General features: G+C 39.5%; 1 protein-coding gene across 2 annotated transcripts in view; it reads right to left on the bottom strand.

Annotated features, from left to right (window-relative positions):
• The window catches only part of EXOC4 (exocyst complex component 4), a 698015-nt gene that overhangs the window by 104974 nt on the left and 570248 nt on the right, over positions 1-22793 (bottom strand). For both annotated transcript variants that reach the window (XM_010947518.3, XM_074367038.1), the window contains one exon: positions 5851-6029. In XM_010947518.3, coding sequence (XP_010945820.1) covers positions 5851-6029 — 179 coding nt within the window. The remainder of the gene's footprint in view (positions 1-5850; positions 6030-22793) is intronic.

Consider the following 22793-nt stretch of genomic DNA (forward strand, 5'->3'; position numbering starts at 1 on the left):
TCACTAAACTTTTTTTCCCTTTAGTAACAATAGAAAAATTTCTGGACAATGCTAGGCCTAAAATATACTTCTCTGCCAGAGGATAAGGAGGCTAAACAATTGAATTATTTATCAACAACTGAATTATTATTATTGATAAAAAAACTATGTGAACATTTCAAGTCTGTTTCAAAAAGCTAAGTATATGGACGGGCATTAGTTTATCAATAAGACCTTTATCAACAGTGACCTAGGTGATGACCTAAGTACTATCCAACAGGACGTTCTGTGATGATGAAAATGTTCTACAACTACACTGTCCAATACAGTGGCTACTGAGCATTTGAAATGTGGCTAGGATGACTAAGCAAATGAATTTTCTATTTTAGCTAATTTTAATGAATTTAAATTTAAATAGACACACAAGGTTAGTGGCTACTGCAGAGAACAGTACAGCAGCTAGAATATATTCTATGACATGATAACAAGACAAGTGAAGTTTCTAACTTAGAAAATACTTGTGGAACAAATCAAGAGGGTGAAAATTAGTAAGATATTTTCTTTCAACTAAGATGAAATTCAAAAGGGAGATGTACAATAATCCTGCATATTTAAAGCACAAAAAGTCTGGTTACACACAAGACAAGGAAGATCAAAAATGATCACAAGTTAACTGTAGGCATTAAAGTGCTTTGATTAAAAAAATAATAAGATGACTTTCCTGGATAGTTTAGTAGGAATATGGTATGCATGGAGCTGCTATGTACTGCCAGTACTTAACCTTGGTACTGGTCAAGATGGTACTTAACCTGCCAGTACCTAATCTTGGTCAAGACAACGATGCAGTAGAGAGAAAATTAAACAGGCAATGTGAGGACTTGTTCCCATCCAGTTCAGGTAGAGACATGCAGAGTGACCATTCTGAACCCTTAATGTTAACTTCATGTGCAAAGTAACTTGAGTTGGACCAGATGATTTCTAAGATCCCTAGCAACAGTTCTACTTTAAGAAAGAAGTATAATTCGCACACTTACATGTCACTGCAGCATTATGCACAACAGCAAAGAGGTGGAAGCAATCTAAATGTCCGAAAGATGCCTGGATAAAGAAGATGTGGTATATCCACACAAAAGAATATTACTCAGCCTTAAAAAAGAAGGAAATCTGGTCATATGCTGTAATATGAATAAATTTTGAAGACAGGCTAAGTGAAATGAGCCAGTCACAAAAAGACAAATACTGCATGATTCCACTTGTATGAGAGCATCTAAAATAGTCAAACTCATAGAAACAGAAAGTAGGAAGCAGTTACCAGGAGTTGGGGGTGGGGTGGGAGAAATAAGGATTTTTGTTCAGTGGGTACAGTTTTAGTTATGAGAGATGAAAAAGTTCTAGAGATCTGTTGCATCGTAATAAATACATAATTAACACTACTCTATTGTACCATACACTTAAAATTGGTTAAGACGGCATATTTGATGTTGCCTATTTCTTACCACAATAAAAATAAGTATATAAATAAGTGCATAACTAATACTATGATTCCTGAACCAATTCCAGGAACCTAAATTATGAAATTTATTTGGCCTGGAAATTAGATGTTAAACCCTGTGACTTCTCAAGCTAAAAAAAGGTTATGATATGACTTTTTATGACTTTTTTATTATCCATGCATGTGGGCACAGCAGGAACTTCAGTAATGAGAACTCAGTAAGCCAGAGGTGAGAAAGCCTGGTGTCAAAGGAACTTACAACATGGGTCACATTCACAAAGGCTAACAGTCAAACCACCATCCAAGAGAGTGTCAGTGAACTTGGGCCTGATCTGGGCTCCTAATTCTATTAGATCTGGTTGCCAAGGACTCAGAGACTGGGACCTTTGGGCCTAGTCTTTAATATCCAGAGATGGGCAGGTAGGGGCCAAAGAACTGTTTTCAGATACATTAAAGTATTTTATTGAAAAAATATTCAACATTACTGAAGCGTAAGACAGAAGAAAGAAGTTTAGATTGAAGCAAAAGAACTTTAATAAAAAGATATTGACTTCCTTGATGGTAAGGTTACTTAAAGAGCAGAATATATAATCAAGGAAGTTTTAGATTCTCTAATCCTGGAGATTTTTTACAGAATCCAAGACAGAGAGGAGGGCCCCTCTGAGGAAGCAATGCAGACAAAATAAGCCCTGGAGTCCCCTTCGAATTCTCTGTAGTCTATTTTTAAAAGCAACACATCTTGAAAACAAAAAGATAAAACACAAAAGAAAATCATTAGTGTTTCAAATGAATACACTCTAACAATTTTTATGTAGGTCACATTTTGCTGAAAATTTCCTTCACCGTAACAGTTACTCTCAGAGTTTTTACTTAGGATTCTTACACATAGCAAATACTACAGAGGACAGATATTATTCTGTGCCTTTACTACAAGGCTGAAATTGTGATCAATGGGGGAAAATAGGTGTAAACCTAGATCCCGAATGCCCAGTGCTAAATATAATTCTGCTCAACTTCCTTGTACTGAAAGCATATTTGTTAAAACTGAACATAAAGAGATTCTAGAAGAGGGAGTGAGAGACTAAGTTGCAGGTGGGGGTCAAGAGTCAGAAAACAAGGTGTATACTAAAGGAATCTGAGAGACCCATGAGAGGAGGTCAAGCTAGATTATTCCAAGTCTTCTCTGGGACTGTTTTGGGAGACAAAAATCCTCTTTTTGTCTGAGATGAAATAATCTTGTGGCTGTTGATGGCCAAGGATGTGGCCCTATGAAAAGCTCTTATCTGAGATGGACTGCAATAAAGAGCATACACCAAGAAACAGGGAAAGGGAGAGAGAGTGAGCAGGTTTGTAAACATGTTTGTGACGTGACGTTATCCCATGAACCTCTGGATCCAGCCACACCTGAAGTCTTCTGATTTACTACTTCTATAAATCAATGCATTCTTTTTCCTTTCACTGGGCTGTGACTTTCAACAGAAAGAATCTTAAGTAGAATAGGTTAAGGAAGACTGAGCAGGGGAACACCAGCAGGAATGAAGCAGGAACCATGGATTCAGGTAGCCCGAAGTAAGAGCTGTGCCTTTGGTGCAAGCATGAGGTGAGGATACTTTTTTAGTGTAAAGAAGACAGAGCGATGTTTAGGCCAACACTAAAAGAGACGGAAAAACTATCTTTGAAAAAATGGTCAAATCTTATCTCCTCAACAAATGACTAGCCACGCTCTGCCATGAAAATGCAATACTCTCTTCAGTAAGTTGAAAAATATTTCAGGAAGAGGAGAATCCTAATGTAATATCCGAACAGATATTCTACTATGAAAACAATTGTCTGCCAGCCTCCTCCATTCCATTCCATGAATAGCTTCTTAATATAATAAAGCTCAGCATTTATCATATCAAGTAGTTAAAAGGATGTGCACAGAAAATAAACTTCTACTCTTCTTTCCTTGACTTTCTCTCCTCCTGACCATCTACGAGGGCTAGACAAAGGGCTGGCGTTTTCTTCGCGTTATCTAGTCTCCAGACTTGGAACCACTTCTGCTGAGGTCATCATTTGGTTCACTTTTCAAAAGAATAATAGACAGCTGTCCCTTCTTCCCTTTCTAAAGTCACACTGACATGGAACAATCAAAGTAACCCATTATCAGAGAATTCCCTGCTTTGTTCAAATTATAAACATCAATGGGCCTCTCTCCTACGAATTCAAAGATTAGGTGAGTGTGGGTGAGCGAGGCTTGTTGTTAGCAGAATAAACCAGGTTCGCTCGCTGCTTTGTTTTAACAAAGGCAGCACAAGCAGCGATTACAGTGCACTTGGGTTTGGCGCTGACTGGCAAATGCTGACAGCTACTTAAATCACTCACTGGGTAGAATAATCACCCTGAAAGGAACTGAAAGGGTACAACTTATATTATAAAATGGATCTGAGCACATGAGACAAAGTATTAACAGGAGTGGTACAAGAGGTCTTTGTCAGAATAACAGGGAGGATGGAAGACATGAATTGGACATTACCTGTACTGGGGACTCTCAGTGACATCAACACAACAGGTAAATTGTGAGATTACAAAGTTGAGCGTAGCTCAGCGAGCATCCTTCTCTTCTGGAAAACAGCTGAAGCCAGGGGAGCCTGTGTGACTCTCCCCGTGACTTGCTATAGAGAGTGTGTCCTCTCTGGCCTTGTGGAACCCTTTCAGAAGGGCTAGAACAGAAATGTGGAATACTGTGCTGCTAGCAATAAGACTGCATCACTCAGGGTTAGACTTTGATGGCCCACCAAACAAAAGGACTCCTTGCAATCACCACTAATAAGCCGACCCAAGCAACCCGACATTCGCAAGAGTCAAAGAAAACCAGGACAACAGCTGTTCTTCTGCAGCTAGCAAAAGGGAAAGTCAGCGGTTTCTGGTTTGTTTTGTTTTTTGTTTTTTTGGGTGGAGTGGGGTGAGTCTGGGAGATAAGATGACTAATTTCAGTTACTACTTGTGACAGGTCCCCTGACATGACAGGATTATCCAGTGGAAGACCTTCCAAGGATGCCTACGTCGGCAGAGCCTGCTCAGACGCCGTACTGCGCCCCGCTCTCCTTAGTAAGTGAATACATTTCTAAGAACAAACATGCATAATTTTACTGTCAGCTAAAAGTAATATTTTAATCAATAAAAAGTGTAAATATAAAAGCATAAATACAAAGTAGTATTTTAAGAAGAATTCTAAAGCAGAGTATGTGATCTCAGCTGCCTCCTCCTTCCATCCATTTTCCTCACCCTCTGCCGACCTCCAGGACAGCCATGTGATCAGCACCGGCCTGTAAGTCATGTGCATGCCAAGGACTCCTAGACTCTGTCCATGGGGCCTGTGTTTCAGGCAATGATTTACTCCAGTGAATTTCATCCACATCTCTTCCTTCTCTGGGCTGGAAATCATGGTTTAAGTAATAATAACTTTTCAAAAGACAGTGATAAAAATTAACTTACTCTGAAGTTCATGGTCCAAATGATAAGCATTTTCCTTCTAATAATCTTCTAACAGTTAACTCTGATACTAAGTTCAGAGCAAATATAATTTCTTTCATGTTCTTGCTGTTATTTTGCTTTTTTCCACCCTGTTTTCTGTCTCTCCATTCAAGCATTCAATCTGCCATCTCCTTTATTCCTTCTTCGTATCATTTTTTCTTTATTTGCCTTTATTTTAACTGCTTAACACTTCTGAACTAGCACTTTTTAAAAAGTATTTATGTTATGGTTACTGAATAAAGTGTGTATATCCTCAAGTTTTCAAATTATTTTCTGAGTCACTAATCTGATAGAAAGAGGGTTCCCATTTTGACTTCATACCCTATTCCTTAATTTCCTTGAAATGTATAATGAAACCATCTTTCATCCATCTCTTTTCCAGAATAATTTCTCTCAGTCTCTATTTTCTAGCACCATAATCACTTCTTTTATTCTCTTTTTAGATACTTTTTCATTCATTTCCTATCAATTAAAATGAAAACAATGACTGCATGCTCAGCTTTGAGCTCTGAGACAGTTTCTACCCTTGAGAAGTTGTAAGGAGGACAAAGTGTATTGCTTTATGTTCTTGAGACATGGTGGTTCAACCTTACAAGGTTTTGTGTTTCTAAGGTTTAATATCAAGCTATGTTAACACAGACCGTTTTTGGTTTCCTGCGCCCTACACAGGGAAGCGGAAATGACTTCCCTTTGCAGAATCACAAAATACCAGAGGTTCAGCACCAGCAGAATTCCTGCACCGACCTCCTGACAACACGAACACATCCCATAAGATGACATGTGTACACACTCACATTTCAAATGAAAGTACTCAGTTGAGTTCCTCAGCTGTCCCTACAAGAACCATCCTGCAAGGTACTCACTCTGGGATGTAGAAAGATTGGAGAAAGCCGACTTCGTTCGACCTGCTAACCATTCCAAGCTTTCATGCATGTTGGCCAAGGCTTTGAGGTCGCTGACGTCACGGAGGATGTCTTGTGGAGGGATTAATTTATCACCCAGGTTCCCAATAAGAACTTCTGATTCCTTGCCAAAGGCTGCCCTGCAAAACAAGTCAGAAACACACTTTACATCCAGCATGGAAAAGACAGGGCTGGACAAGACTTTCTAACACATGTCTAGCAAAATGGTTGTTATAATCATGGTATTTCAGCAGGCTGTTTCTCCTAGGTTTAATTTTGTGAGAAAATTATCATATATATACACACACTTAAAATTACTCTGGTAGGAGAAAGTTCTGGAAGCAGGACGAAGTGACTCTGATTCTTGTACCTTCAACAGGAACCAGTGTGGACCTGACCTTTACAAGGGCGGTTCTCAGGGGTGGCTTCCATGTCTGTTCTTTTAAAATAGGCTTTTCCCTTGCCTCTTCTGCTGTGGGAGTTGAAGAACAGCTTAGGGTGTTACCGATACACATGGTTGGAAGGTTATTGTAATCTATAAAACAACCAAGTTAACCTGGCACCTAGAAAATGTTCTAAAACATTCAAAAGCAAAGAGGGCCCAGCCTCTTTAAGAAAGCAGATTATAGTTGAGATGGATGACAAGCCTCACTCATTCATTCATTCATTCACTTGTCCTAAAAAGGATCGGAGGCAAGTAAGCTATAAAGCATGAAGGTATTCATTATTTGGACAGAGAAACTAGTAAAAATCAATGTGGGATCCTTTTCCTGGCAGGAAAAATATAATCAGGTGGATTTCACAAAAAGCCCGGTATCTTCATAATGTTTTTCTTGTTTCCGGGGGGTTGAAAAATCAAGTTATGTGGGGTTACAGAAGAATGAAGTTGGAAGGGACCCCCAAGACTATACGCCACAGCCGCTGCACAGATGAAGCAACGGAGGCTCAGGAGGTTGACTGTTTTGCCCACAGGACACACAACTGGCAGGGCTGGGACTTAGGTCACCTAAATCCCATAGCTTTTTTCCTTTCAAACACAAGGCTGAAATGATACAAGACGACTGACAGTGTTAGGGAGAAAAATCACACCTTTTCTGGAAAGTTACACCCAGGTGGGTAAGCAGAGCTGATGCTGCCGGAGGCTAGAACAGGTACCTGTAGGTTCTCTGTAAGTCTCAAAGCTTTTAAAACTCACAGCACCTTAAGTGAATAGAAGGCAAGGGCTTTATTTAAATAGAACAAACCAAATTATAAAGTTTCAATTAGCAGTGATTATTAACAGTTGACATACAGCCAGACGGATGTGTAACTGACACCTAGGCATTTAGTGCCCAGCGCTACAGCAGACGCTGGATGTTGAAAGAAGTGACTGCTATGAACTAAATGCTTATTAAATTATTATTAAATGCTACCAAGCAGTGGCTTATGATAAGGCTTTTTATTTCAACAGAGGGTAACATTTTTTAGGGAAGGGCCTAACTGATTGACTGAGTCGGGAAAGTTGGGGTTACAGAGTCAGTAACAGTGCAGTGGTCAGTCAGAGCACAGGAACCTTGGATGTGCATACAATCCTTACTCGGGGGGTCTTGTTAATAAAGGTCTTGGGTGGGACCGAAAAGTCTGCATTTCTAACCAGTTTCAGTCTCCTCGTCTGGGAAGCATGTTTTCTTTGTATGCTAAGGGTTAGCGCACAGGCTGCTAAGTCAGACCAACCCGGGTCTGACTCCTCAGTCTGCCACTCAGTGGCTGTGTGACGCTGCTCAACTGCCCAGAGCACTGTTAGCTATGGGTTATAGTACTGACCTCGTATATGAAATAACATAAGTAGAAGGTGAAGTGATTTAAAAACTTCACTGGGAAAATTTCAATTATTACAAAAGTAGAGAGAAGAGTATAAATAATAAACTCCCAGGTATCCGCTGCTCAGCTTCAATTATTAGCAACTCACTGCTTTATTTCATTTATTCATCTCTACTTCCCATTCCACCCCCTCGTGGATTTTAAAGCAGATTATTCAGGTGGTGTTACGTGCATAACACAGGGCACAGAATTTGGTGAAAGCTAGTAAGTTGTGGTTATTATTATTCTTAGGTCTGTTGAGATGGCTGGTTTATTCAGCATCAACCCAGGGTATGCTATGATGAATAAATGAAATAGATGAGTGATCAGAAGTACGTAAGTTAGATCTCAAGGGCTAGTTTTACAAATGGAAGCCTGGAACATCATAGCAAACGTTACTCTGTCTCAAGGGTCCAGACTTCTCAGAGTCTTCAAGAGGTAAATCACTGTGACCGAAACCACCAGTTGCCTACCCGGTATCCATGGTCTCACGCCTCCTCAGTAAAAGGACCTTGATGTTGCTGTGGTAAACAATGTACCCAGCTTCAAAACAAAAATAAACCAAACCAAAAATGCTGCTCAATTTCCCAGCCCCTCTTTCAGATGTGGCGGTCAGGGAGATATAAGTTAGAATCAGGAAGTGGGCTTCCGAGAAAGTTCTTTCAAGCAGTTGTAGTTGGCAGGGACGTTTTCTGTCTCCCCCTTTCTGGAAAGCAGCCATGGTAAGTGAGGCTGCAGTAGCTCTGCTTCAGACAGATACCAGGTGACCTTAAGGATGAAGAGAAAGCTGAGGATAAAGGAGCCAGGAGGGTCTGGGGGCACTGATGACATCACACAACTGCCATGTGGCCTCAGACAACACATTTTTGAACTTCACGCTATAGGAGAGAAAATGAAACCTCATTTGTTTAAGCCACTGCAATTCCAAGTTTCTGCTACTAGCAGCGAAATGTAATTTCAACTGACACAATTATCTAATTAGCATAAGTGATGTCACCCTCAGAAAACTTCCTGTGAATTTAGCTCTCCCTAAAATTGAGTTACCGGGGAAAGCAAAACAGTATCTCCTCCATCATTCGAGCCCAGCAGACAGTTGTAAGATCTTCCCCTTGGCTGTCACTCTGTAAGGTTGTAAATATTTAGTTTTCTTAATCTGTCCTTATATATCAACTTTCCCAGCCCCTTAATCATCTTTGATAGATATAACAGAAAATGCCTCTGAGCTGCGTGGTTAAAAAGCAACAAGGGAAGCGAATGGCTTTGAAAACCAGGCTTGGAGCCATTTTTATGCATGTAGGTGTAACCCTGGGTGGAATATGACAATCAAGACAACTGTATTTATGTAACAGTCTAATCTGCTTATGCGCGGATCTCTGGGCCCTGGGCAGGTCTGCCGTGTGCTGCCAGCTAGATGCCTATCCCACTCCCCTTCGGCTCACTGAGATCTGCTTAACCTCCTCCGACAGGAGAGCAACAGACTGAGAAAAATACAAACTGCCTCATGTTGAATACATAGTAGACATCTCATTTGACAGGAATCCATAATCACCCCCTAACAACCTGGAGAGAGCACCGGAACTGTGACTTCGGGAATAAATGATTGACAGCTATAACCATTTCACACATAAAAATCATTCCTTCGAGGATTCGTGTGTGTCAGAGAGTTTGGTGGACGGTTTTTATGTGTTACACTAACCTTAAGGGGATGGCTTTAGCTGCACAATTACGGATTTTTTCCTCAACCCTCTAACTTATTAAATGAATTATGGCATATCCACACTATGGAAAACTATGCAGGCGTTAGAAATTATATAGTAGAAAACATCTGGTACCAAAGAAAAATGTTTGGTATAGTTTATTTTTAGCCATTTTAGCTGAGTAAAAATAAGCTGCTATAAAACTGTATGCATCATATGATATTTAAAAAGAACATAATTATATATCTATATGAACTGAAAAATGATCAGATATCTCTATACCAAAATGTTAATTGTGTGACTGGATCATGTTTCGTGCTTCTCTGTATTTTTTAGACTTTCTCCAAAGAACATGTTCACTTTTTCATTGAAAAGAAAAAACTGAAAACCCTACCACAAATCAGAAAAACTTTCAAATGGACACATCAAGAGTCTCAGCCTGCAAAATTGGAGGACGTGGGTATTACAGTTACTTGAGCCAAACTGGAAGTGATGGTTGGTTACTTTAAGGCTGGTTTGGACCGGGGTTCCAGGCTTACTCAAGACACAGTAAGAGGGGAGGGGAGGTAATAGCTCAGTGGTAGAGCTCATGCTTAGCATGCACAAGGTCCTGGGTTCAATCCTCAGCACCTCTACTTTAAAAAAAAAAAAAAAAAAGAAGAAAAAAAAGAAAAAAAGATGTGGTCAGTGTTCATGGCAGAGACCTCACTGTCAGAATGACTACCTGCCAGCATCTGGGTCAGTACTGTTTCCTCTTTCTAGACCTGAATTTTTACTTAGTCTTCATCTTCTGCTTATAATGAAAACACATTGTTTATTGAAGGTATTACAGGTTTGTGTGAAGTGGGCAGTAGGAAACTCATTATCTGAAGAAGGTGAAGTAAGAGGCATTCAATCATGACCCAAAGATTAGCTGACACACCCAGGAACAGAAGCCAGAACTCAAAAGCTGTGCGTCTCAGGTACTGAACCCTACGTGAGAAGTCACTTTACCATCAGTAGGCCAACGTGCTCACGCAGAGGCCCAAGAAACTGAGAGTATTAAACCTGTGAAGCTTAATTTTACCATACAATTATAATCGTTAAAGAGCTTGATCTGACAAGAATTCACTTCAGAGAATTTTGCCAAGAATGTAAAACCTGTTTAACTTAATCTTACTGCACAATTATAATCTTTAAAGAAGTCAATCTGACAAGAATTCATTTCAAAGAATTTTGCGAAAGACGCCAAAGATTGTCTCCATTTAGTCTTTAAATAATTCTGTTACTCCCTGAAATCTTAGGAAGGAAAAAAAATCTGCGCTTTCAGCAGACTAAATTCACTTACGAAAGAAACATCACAACTAGTTTCAAAATGATTGATTGGGGGTGGGGTTGGATATAGTAGAGCAGTAGAGCGGTAGAGCACACGCTTAGCATGCACAAGGTCCTGGGTTCAATTCCCAGTACCTCCATTAAAAAAAAAAAAAAAGATTGATTTGTGGATCTGGTTGTATTTGACCACATAACATACACTCAGACTCTGCCTCACCCCCCCAGTCTTCGACCATTGTTGACCTGCTGTAAGACAACTGCCCCAAGAGCCGGGAAACACTGCCCAAAGGGAAGTCCCCTATAATCCAGCACAGGGCAAGGACACGGACTGGCTCAAGTGAAGCAGCAGACGGAGTAGACTCCTTGCATCTTGGAGGGGGCAGTGCTGTACCCATGCTCAGTATGGATTGCTTTCTTGGCCCGAAATGTTTCTAACAGTCAGGAGATTTACTCAAGGTCCTTTTTGCAATCATGATATCCTATTCAACAATGTTGCTGGCCAAGAAACTTATTTTACAGCAAAAGAAGTAAGGCAGGGCCCACTCTCCCAAAATTGCCCTCTTTTGCTGCACATCCAAACCCCAGAAGGAGCGGGGCTGACAGAGGGAGCAGAGGGTGAAATGGACTACGCAGGATTCAGCTTTGGTCCAGCTGGGATACAACACTTACAAGGCATGAGTGCTGGAGTACTCTGACCCAGAGCCAATCCATAGCGGTTTTATTATTACATTTTAATAATAACAAGAAAATTTGGGTCTGGGAACCAAGGATTAGAAGTAGTAATGGTTCCCTCTTCTCATTATTAAAACCATTCACGGAGGTTTTGCTCCCACAAGTTTGGGCTAAACTGGTCTGTAGGTACTCAGGAAGGACCGCTTCCACCAGAAAATACACCAATGACCGAATTACATGGGGTAGGAGAGACTGCCATGTGGCTATTTGGGGCTTCTCACACAACTGAACCAACAGGCGGAGAAGGGGGTCACTTTCATGCCTGGAATGACTCACCTCAATTGCCGAGAGCAAAGTGAGTTGCTTCTATGCAACAAAGGCAGAGAGAACTATGTCCGATTCACTGGAACCCCTTTGGGTATTTCCAGGTTCACAGTAACAGTAATGGGAAAAAAACACAGCAGTCTAATCAAGGCAGAACTGTCAAGAACTCAGTTTTTCCAGGAACAAGCTCAGCTTCAACAAAAACAGGTAAAACACTCTGAGCAGCTGAGGTGCAGGCAGAGGGCAAGGGCAACATGGGACGGATGGCAGAAGAAGGAAGTGATGAATGTGACCAGTAAGAGAAATGTGACCAGTTACAGAAATGGGGACTGCAACAGCTTGGCATTTTTTGCATATATTCATCAACTGTTTCTTTTTGTTTTCTACTTCCCTTACTATTTTTTTTGTGGCAAAATATACTTGAGATAAAACTTACTATTTTAACCATTTCTAGGTGTACAGTTTAACGGCATTGAGTATATTCACAATGTTGTGCAACAAACATCACTCTTTCCAGAACTTTTCCATCTTCCCAAATAGAAACTCTGTCGTCAGAGTTCCTCCTCCCAGTCCCTGGTAACCACTATTCCAGTTTGTGTCTATGAATTTGTCTATTCTTGATACCTCATGTAAGTGGAATCAAAATTTCCTTTTGTGTCTGGTTTATTTCACTTAGCATGTTTTCAAAGTTTAGCCACATCGTAGTCTATCAGAATTTCATTCTTTTTTAAGGCTGCATATTTCATTGTGTGTATATATCACATATTGTTTATCCTTTCATCTGCTGATGGACATTTGGACTGTTTCCACCTTTTGGCTATTGTGAATAATGCTTCTACGAACACTGGTGCCGAAGGATCTGTTTGAATCTCTGCTTTCAGTTCTTCTGGGCACACACAGAGAAGTGGAATTGTTGGATCATATAGTAATTCTATGTTTACCTTTTTCAGGGACTGCCAAACTGTTTTCCAGAGGGGCTGCACCATTTTACATTCCCATCAGCAATGCACAAGGGTTCTAACTTCTCCACATCCTCATCAAAATTTGCTATTTTCTATTTTTAATTTTAATTTTTTAATAGTAACCATCTTAATGGGTATGAGGTGCTATTTCCCCTGCTGTTTTACATGAGAGCTGGTAGTATTAATTTTCCGTTTTAGTTCAGAGGTCACCACTTGACACGGACGGAGGGCTGCAGAGATTCGAGACTTGAGATGAATTCAATGACAGATGAGACTGACTCACCCCTGCTGGGGAGAGCAGTAGAATGCTTTTATCAAGCAGAAGTACCAAGTTTTAATGGATACAGAATAAAAAAGGGGTGAACTCTAAAAGTCCTAGGCCTGTTTGCCCAAAGATCCATTCCTCACCTTTGCTCTGCTCTGCTCTATGCTGGGGGAGGCAGGGGCCAACTCCAGGAAGCTGTTTTCCACCTTCTCAGCTGGAAACTGACAAGGGGAGGCCCTGGCAGGAAACTGACGGCTAAGAAGAAAGGAGATGCCAAGCCATTTCCATTTCTCTCCCTCCCTCTCTGCCCTGGGTGATGTCTCCAGTGACCGACACATCTTCTTTTTGGTTCTAGCTCCAACCATGCCCCAAATGCCTTTAGGTGTCTTTGTGCTACAGTAAATGCCTCCTCCCTTTGGCACTTCAGCTAAAGGGAGGTAGTGGCTACTTCCTGTTGTTAACCTGTGGTTATCTTAAGGTCTCCTGCTTGATGCTCAGATCCTCATTCACCTGGATAACCAATTCTCTACGTTTAATTCTCACTTGAAGTAATTTAAGGGAATACTTGCAGCAGTTTCTGTTTTCTGTGCCAGACCTTGACCTAATCAAGACCTAGTAAGATGTCTGACCATATTCAATGCAACTGGAAATTACATTCTTTGGCATGAGATAAATTAGTTCTGCTGTATAGGTAAAGAAACTGAGACATGTTAAGGTGACCAGTAAAGATCACTTAGCTATTATCTGTCAGAGCTTAAACTGATGAAGGTTATAAAAGAGTCAGGTCACCTACCTAGATTCCTAATAATACCGACAGATTCTTATGAGATGGGACAATGACACTTCCATCTATCACTTCTGCTTTTTACAACTGCTCAATCTTCCAACACTTTCAAAACCTGTCTAATTTGTCTGTGTCAAAAATAATGGAGGTGGTACCATTCTGATGGGTTTTTTAATCAAGTTTTCAAAAATTGTTTTTCTAAAATGCTCTTGGCTAAACTCTCATAAATAGGAAGAAATAAAATCGTCCAGTTATCTTGATTACGATATTATTTTTTTTCTCCTAGAAACTGCTAAAACTCATCACTGAGTCTATCCTTCAATGGTTTTCATCACACACTATGATCTGAGTAGCTATTTTTCACATTTAACGAGTAATTGCTCCTCTTTAGAAATGTGGCTCCTCCTTCAATGATCACAATCAAGGATTTTTCATTTGCTTTCTTTGCCCACTGTTCATCCATGAGCTAGAAACTCGCAGTGCTCTCGAGGGGCGAGATGAGGCTGAGCGGTCCACAGCTCGGTGCAGAGGCAGAACTGGGAATAAATCAGGGAGGGTCCTTAGCGTGTCCTTTGCAATCAAGGTGAGTATGTGTGAAATATCAGCAACTTCTCTTTTCCTGGGTTCTGCCTGGGACTTAGAACAATCTCTCTCTCTCCCCCCTCCCCCCCCCTCCCTCTCCCTCCTTCCCTCTCCCTCTCTCTCCCTCTCTCTCCTTCTCCCTCTCTCTCCCTCTCTATCTCTATTTGGTTGCAGGGCAATTTGAGTTTCTGGGTTTCTATTCAGAGATGGCAGCCAAAGAAATTAATCATGCCCATTATTAAGGTGGACTGTGGGGTGCTCACCAGCTCTTCAGTCTGTGCTTTTAAATCACCTTGTTCAACGCAACAGGCACAAACCACTAGATTTATGGATTCATGGTGCTCTGGCACTGAGAAGGATCTTGGTAGTTAGTCTAAACCACTAGCTATAACTCTGGCTGTACAGTACAAGCTTAACTAGGGAAGGTTAAACAAAATACCTGATGCCAAAAGCTACCTGCCAAAATTGATTTAATTGGTCATGCGTGGGGCTCAGTCATGGGTATTTATAAAAATAGCTTTATTGAGAGAGAATTCATGTACCATACAATTTACTCATTTAACATGTGCAGTTCAATGGTTTTTAGTTTAGTCAGTGTCACAAAATCAAACCACAATTAATTTAGAACATTTTTATCACCTCAAAAGTATCCGTAACCATTAGACTTTCTGTTTATCCCCAAATCCAGCCCTAGATAACCACTAATCTGTTTTCCGTCTCTATAGATTTCCCTATTCTGGGTGTTCATATAAGGGGACTCAAACAATGTCATCTTTGTGACTGGCTTCTTTTACTTAACATGGGTTCGAGGTTAACCCACGTCTGTGCATGCAGCAGTAATTCTTTGATTAACAAACAGTATTTCACTGGATATATCACGGATCTATTCTATTTTGTTCATCTGTTCATCACTTGATGGACATTTGGGTTGTTTCCATTTTTTGGCTATTATGAATAATAACGTTAATGATCACTCATGTAGAAATTTTTGTGTGGATGTATGTTTTCATTTCTCTTCAGTATATACGCCTAGGAGTGGAACTGCTGGGTTACATGGTAACGCTAACTTTTTGAGAATATGCCAGGCTGTTTTCCAAAATTGGTGCATCATTTTACATTCCCACAGTAGTATTACATTAGAGCTACCAAGGTGATGCAGGGCAAAAGATCTAGGAATTGAAGTGCAGGCACCATTCTGCTACAGGCAGTTTTACCCCTACTCAGGTTCCCTGTCTAACAGACAGACACAAAGGCATTATCCTTTTTATCACAAAGCCTGTACAGGCTGGGCTGGTAGCAAAACACCTGGGTTCAAACAGTGAGCTTCCAACTAGAGGCCAGGATTTTAATCACAGGCCAACGTAAGTGATTGTATGAAAAGTCCAAATACATTATTAAGGGAGATTCATTACGTTAAAAAAACAAACAAAAAAACCCCCAAATCTGTTCCTATCTGACTCAGAACTGCATAAGTCATATGATAAGAAATTCTTTAAATTTTCTCTATAATCATAGTTTTAATTTTTCTTCCCAGGCAGCATAACTTTTGTTCTTTAGTCTGTATGTAGCAATGCAATCTATACATTACACAGTTAGCTTTTTCATGTGACCAATTTCCAACCACTAGTGTAAAATAACAGCTCAGATTTTAGGTAAACAGGTACGGATCTGCACCTTGCTATGAACTGAAATGTATCCCCCCAAATTCATACTTTGAGGTCCCAAACCCCAAAGTGACAGTATTTAGAGATAGATCTTTGGGAGGTAATTAAATCATGATAGTCACGATGAAGGCGGAGCCCTCATGATGGAATTAGTACTCTTACAAGGAGACCTGAGAGGGCTCTTATTCTCTTGCTGACGTGTGAGGCCACAGCAAGGCACTTCTGAAAGCAAGGAAGAGAGCCTTTATTGGGAACTGATTTGGGAACTGAACCTTGACCTCGGACTTCCCAGCCTCCAGGACAGTGGGAAGTAAGCTTCTGTCCTGTAAGCCACTCAGTCTACATGCATTTTGTCAAAGAGGCCCAAGCAGATTAAGACACGCCCTATACTCTGAGACTCTTCTATGCTAACCTTTCTCTTATTTAACGCCATTACTTGTACATCAAGCAGTATGGGAGTACAGACGGACATTCAACAAGCACGGATTGAGCAACGGTGTGTGCCTCACCCTAGGCCTGGCATTTAGCACCAAAATTCTAGAGCAATAATGTTAACTGAGCACTCGGGTCCTTAACCCTTTGATACCGTTGAATCCTGATTTGATCTAGGAACCTGGTTTCAAAAGCCTTTACAGGTACCCACTGCTTTTATGACAATACTTTTCTGGAAAACAATAATCCTCAAAGAATCGGCCAAATTTTCTTATAAAAACAGCTATATAACTCAAAGTTGTGATTGTGAGATATGAAATAAATGAATGTTTGCGAAAAATATTCCAAAATGTAAACACAGTAAAACTAGAACCCTGAGTAGTAGCTAAACAATAATAAAATTATATTCAAAATTCTACAAAATGGACAGAATGTACTGGGTGTACTGATTACATAAAGGGCTCCAATCTACTCTAAAGTGTAAATACACAACATAAAAACCCAACTGTACTGGACATTAAATATGACCTAATATGTTAGAGCACAAGCACACCACACACAAAACCAGCGTGTAAGTTCAAGCATTAAAGGTTGTCATTTACAGATGAGAGACAGAGGTGCAGAAGGGTGAGGGGACCTGGCTAAAGACACAGAGAGCATTAGGGGAAGGAACCCAGGGCTCAGTCTCAGGGTTTTTGCCACATTCTGTATCTCCTTTTTTCCCACCAAGTAGACGAGTACATTGATAAAACAGTGTGTAAAGACAGTGAAAAGTTACGTGGAAATTGATACTAGGTAACAACAAGCAAAGAGCTAACTATGAAGCAGCACATCATTTTCAGGCTGATGGCACTGCTCAGAGCTCGATGTAGCCTCAACCTGGAATAAAGCTGCATGTGAAAAGCTGTGTTAGTTGGAGCATGAATGCATCTTTCTTTAGCCAAACCACTCAAATAAGCCTGGCCACTAAGTTTTCGTTGTAGGATGTTGTCAGGCAACACTGGATATAAATAATAAGGTACAAGATTTTTTCTACAGGTGCTGGGACTTTCAGAGGTGAGCAATTTTTTTTTTTTTTTTGCCAGGAGCTACCATAAGCTTTGCATTCATAAAATAACAACAGTTTTCCATAAAGAACATTTCTCAAGCTTCAAAACAGATTATCAATATACAAGATTAAAGTAACCAATAATTAAGTACTATAAGTTGAACAAATACTTTGGTTTTTCAACTACCAAGAGTGATTCGAGATTTAGAAGTCGAAATTTATATAGCATTGAACTTCTTCATCGAGTATTTCAGCTTACTGACAATTCTGGTTATTTCTCAAATTGTTATACAATTTCCTTTTGAAAAACTTAAATCTACTCAGAGCAGAGACACTCAACAATTGATCTCAAGCAATGATTCTGTAGCTAAGCAGCTAAGTGTCATGTCTTCAAGGTAGCTCACTTGGAACAGAAAGGGGGAAGGGTGGGCATATGGGGGTCTTAGGAGGAAGACAAAGAAAGAGATCGGAACCTCTGGGGCAAAGTAAGATACTGCAGAGAAGGGTAAATGCTTTGCATAAAATTGGCAGGAAACTGAAGATGGTTTAAGATTTTTTTTCAGAGATTAAAAAAAGTTAGAATGATAGTGTATTTGTGAACAATTGGTGAACTTCCAGTGATGAGTAACAGGGTTTGAGAACTTTTTTCTAAGCAAAGGAAAAATTTAAACTTAGGTAATAATTACTCTTGGTTAAATAACTGACATTGATGAGCAGTGATCTCCTGTTCCAAGCCCCTCACGTTCATCATGTGTCCCAGAAAGCACCTACTACTTAAAAAAAAAAAAAAAGATTTCTATTTCTAATTCTTCCAGTGGTTACATCCACCTCTTTATATAATCTGTGGAAACTGCTACTTGTTGATATATTCATTTTAGACATTTTGTACTGACATCCTGCTCCATGGATGGGTGAGGAATTAGCTTACTTACGTCCCCTTCCCCTCAACCCCCATCCCAGCCAATTATACCAATCTCTCCTTCTTAGGGTAGTTATGTTATTATTTTTAGTTCTTCTACCAGTCTCTTCTTTATATATGCACACATTATCTTTACCTCTAGCAGTAGCATTCAATGCTCTATAAACTGCTTATTTGTTTAACTCCCCCACAGATAATGAGCTCCTAACCCAGGTGAGCAGCAGGGTGGGGTGCAGAAAGGAAGAGGATTATGGGGAGGAGATGATGAAGAAACTGATACCTGAGCTGTATCTTGAGAGCTGAACTGGACAGGGACAGGAAGCAGGGGTGGGATGAGCAGAGGGTATCTCCGGAAGAGAAATGGGCAGGGGCAAAGACGCAGAAGTAGGAAAGAGCACGGTAGACTGGGAATCTGAAAAGGTTCAGTAAGACAGGGGTGAGAAGGCAAGTGGTCCTTCATCACCTGGCAGGGAATTAAGCCTGCCACAGAGAGCAGCCGTCAATAGATTTGGAACTGGGGAGAGAACTGATGACACAGGACTTTTCAGCGGTGGGTGCAGACTGTCTCATGTTTGCCCCTGTCTTAGGAACACCTCTTCCTGCTCCTACCCAGGCAAGATAACAAGTATCCTTCCCATCATCACGATGGCACAGAACATCATTCTCAGCCTCACTTTCTTTTTTTTTTTTTTTTAACATTTTTTATTGATTTATAATCATTTTACAATGTTGTGTCAAATTCCAGTGTTCAGCACAATTTTTCAGTTATTCATGGACTTATACACACTCACTGTCACATTTTTTTCTCTGTGAGTTATCATAACATTTTGTGTATATTTCCCTGTGCTATACAGTGTAGTCTATTCTACAATTTTGAAATCCCAGTCTATCCCTTCCCACCCTCCACCCCCCTGGTAACCACAAGTCTGTATTCTCTGTCTGTGAGTCTATTTCTGTCCTGTATTTACGCTTTGTTTTTGTTTGTTTGTTTGTTTTTGTTTTTGTTTTTTAGATTCCACATATGAGCGATCTCATATGGTATTTTTCTTTCTCTTTCTGGCTTACTTCACTTAGAATGACATTCTCCAGGAGCATCCATGTTGCTGCAAATAGCATCATGTTGTCGGTTTTTATGGCTGAGTAGTATTCCATTGTATAAATATACCACCTCTTCTTTATCCAGTCACCTGTTGATGGACATTTAGGCTGTTTCCATGTTTTGGCTATTGTAAATAGTGCTGCTATGAACATTGGGGTGTCATCCTGAAGTAGATTTCCTTCTGGATACAAGCCCAGGAGTGGGATTCCTGGGTCATATGGTAAGTCTATTCCTAGTCTTTTGAGGAATCTCCACACTGTTTTCCATAGTGGCTGCACCAAACTGCATTCCCACCAGCAGTGTAGGAGGGTTCCCCTTTCTCCACAGCCTCTCCAGCATTTGTCATTTGTGGATTTTTGAATGATGGCCATTCTGACTGGTGTGAGGTGATACCTCATTGTAGTTTTGATTTGCATTTCTCTGATAATTAGTGATACTGAGCATTTTTTCATGTGCTTTTTGATCATTTGTATGTCTTCCTTGGAGAATTGCTTGTTTAGGTCTTCTGCCCATTTTTGGATTGGGTTGTTTATTTTTTTCTTATTGAGTCATATGAGCTGCTTATATATTCTGGAGATCAAGCCTTTGTCGGTTTCACTTGCAAAACTTTTCTCCCATTCCGTAGGTTTTCTTCTTGTTTTACTTCTGGTTTCCTTTGCTGTGCAGAAGCTTGTAAGTTTCATTAGGTCCCATTTGTTTATTCTTGCTTTTATTTCTTCTAGGAGAAAATTTTTGAGATGTATGTCAGATAATGTTTTGCCTATGTTTTCCTCTAGGAGGTTTATTGTATCTTGTCTTATGTTTAAGTCTTTAATCCATTTTGAGTTGATTTTTGTATATGGTGTAAGGGAGTGTTCTAGCTTGATTGTTTTACATGCTGCTGTCCAGTTTTCCCAACACCATTTGCTGAAGAGACTGTCTTTATTCCAATGTATATTCTTGCCTCCTTTGTCAAAGATGAGTTGATCAAAAGTTTGTGGGTTCATTTCTGGGCTCTCTATTCTGTTCCATTGGTCTATATGTCTGTTTTGGTACCAATACCATGCTGTCTTGATGACTGTAGTTAGCAAATAGAATCCAACAACACATAAAAAAGATTATACATCATGACCAAGTGGGGTTCATCCCAGGGACACAAGGCTGGTTCAACATATGCAAATCAATCAGTGTAATACATCACATCAACAAGAGAAAGGACAAAAACCACATGATCATCTCAATCGATGCAGAAAAAGCATTTGATAAAATTCAACACCCATTTATGATAAAAACTCTCGCCAAAGTGGGTATAGAGGGAACATATCTCAACATCATAAAAGCTATATATGACAAACCTACAGCCAGCATAGTACTCAATGGTGAAAAACTCAAAAGCTTCCCACTAAAATCTGGGACAAGACAAGGATGCCCACTATCACCACTCCTATTCAACATAGTCCTGGAAGTCCTAGCCACAGCAGTCAGGCAAGAGAAAGAAATAAAAGGGATCCAAATTGGAAAAGAAGAGGTAAAAGTGTCATTATATGCTGATGACATGTTACTATATATAGAAAACCCTAAAAGGTCCACACAAAAGCTACTAGAGCTGATTGAAGAATTCAGCAAGGTAGCAGGTTACAAAATTAACGTTCAAAAATCAGTTGCATTTCTTTACACTAACGATAAATCAACAGAAGAAGAAAGTAAAGAAACAATCCCCTTTATAATAGCACCCAAAGTAATAAAATCTCTGGGAATAAATCTAACCAAGGAGGTGAAAGAATTATACACAGAAAACTATAAACCATTGATGAAGGAAATTAAAGAAGACTTTAAAAAATGGAAAGATATTCCATGCTCTTGGATTGGAAGAATCAATATTGTTAAAATGGTCACACTGCCCAAGGTAATCTACAGATTTAATGCAATCCCTATCCAATTACCCAGGACATATTTCACAGAACTAGAAAAAGTCATAATAAAATTCACATGGAACCATCAAAGACCTAGAATTGCCAAAGCATTACTGAAGAGAAAGAAAGAGGCTGGAGGAATAACTCTCCCAGACTTCAGCCTCACTTTCTGAAGAGCTGAGTGGGGCTAAATTAGAGGGATGATTTTTTTTTTCTTTTAAGACTTTAAATGAGAGAAAGAGGAATGGTATTAAATGTACATCTAAGTGAAAAAAAAGTTAAATAATTCCAGGATTTATAATTAAACCAAAAAATAAAGAAAACACTCTAATAGTGACTTTTAAATGATACTAATAGATAATTATAATCCTCAAATAACTGTCTCAGTAGACGAGCATTTATGCACTGTATAGAGGAGATTTAACTTTTTTCTCATTTACTGCCAATCTTATGCTAACAAGAGTCATATCATTTTGATATAATAACAAAGTGCCTAATTCAATCAGCTCAAACGTTAACTGATATGTTTGTAGCTGAGTCTCCAGTTAATTACCTGTCTTTTTTGTTTAATTTTGAGATTTAAGTCTGCTTCTCATCCAGGCTTGCCTGTCAGTGTCCTACATCCATCTATGACCTTCATCTTGAGTAATCGAGGGAAAAAAACATTTTAGCAAAGCATTTTCTATTCCTGTACTTATTTAATCTATTCATGTTTTCTGATTGATCTTCCCTTTATAATTGTGTTTTTAAAGTCATATTAAGCATGCAGAGATAGTGAAATAAATGTCTCTATTGTAATGAACACTTTGTTCAAGCTAACTAAAGCCTTTTCCTCCCTGCATTAGATCTTTTACTTATTCCTTCAAATTTATCTAAAGATTCTTCAACAGCTGTAGTTACCTAGAACTTTTATAACAGTCATTGCTTATATTGTTTTGAGAGCCTTTACATTGCCAAGTGGAATTTCTTTGAAAACTATTTATGTTCTACTTTACTCATACTATATTTACATCTAAATAAAGTCCTAGGCCTACTAGATTTCTACTTCTCTTAATTGTTTAGTCTCAGCTGGATGAAGAAACTAAAGAGGTGTAAAGATCTAACGACAGGCAAAAACAACACAAAACAAAATAGATTAGTTAATGGCAGTGCCGAGGACTAGAACTCAGGCCTGCAAGCTTACAAAGAGAACATGCTACTATACATGTAACTTTCAGGAAGGCTATTGAAAGCATTTTCTTCCAATTAAAGTGTTTGGCTCACCAATCTTTACATTTTTTTTTTCATTTGAAAAGTGAATGATTCTTCTCATTTTTAAATTCAGTTTCATTCATTCAGCGTTTATGGAGGGTCCATGATGTACTGGTAGGTGCCACAGAAGGTCAAAGTACAAACCTGCTTTCTGCTTTTA

The sequence above is a fragment of the Camelus bactrianus genome, chromosome 7, assembly GCF_048773025.1.
Source record: "Camelus bactrianus isolate YW-2024 breed Bactrian camel chromosome 7, ASM4877302v1, whole genome shotgun sequence".
Lineage (NCBI taxonomy): Eukaryota > Metazoa > Chordata > Mammalia > Artiodactyla > Camelidae > Camelus > Camelus bactrianus.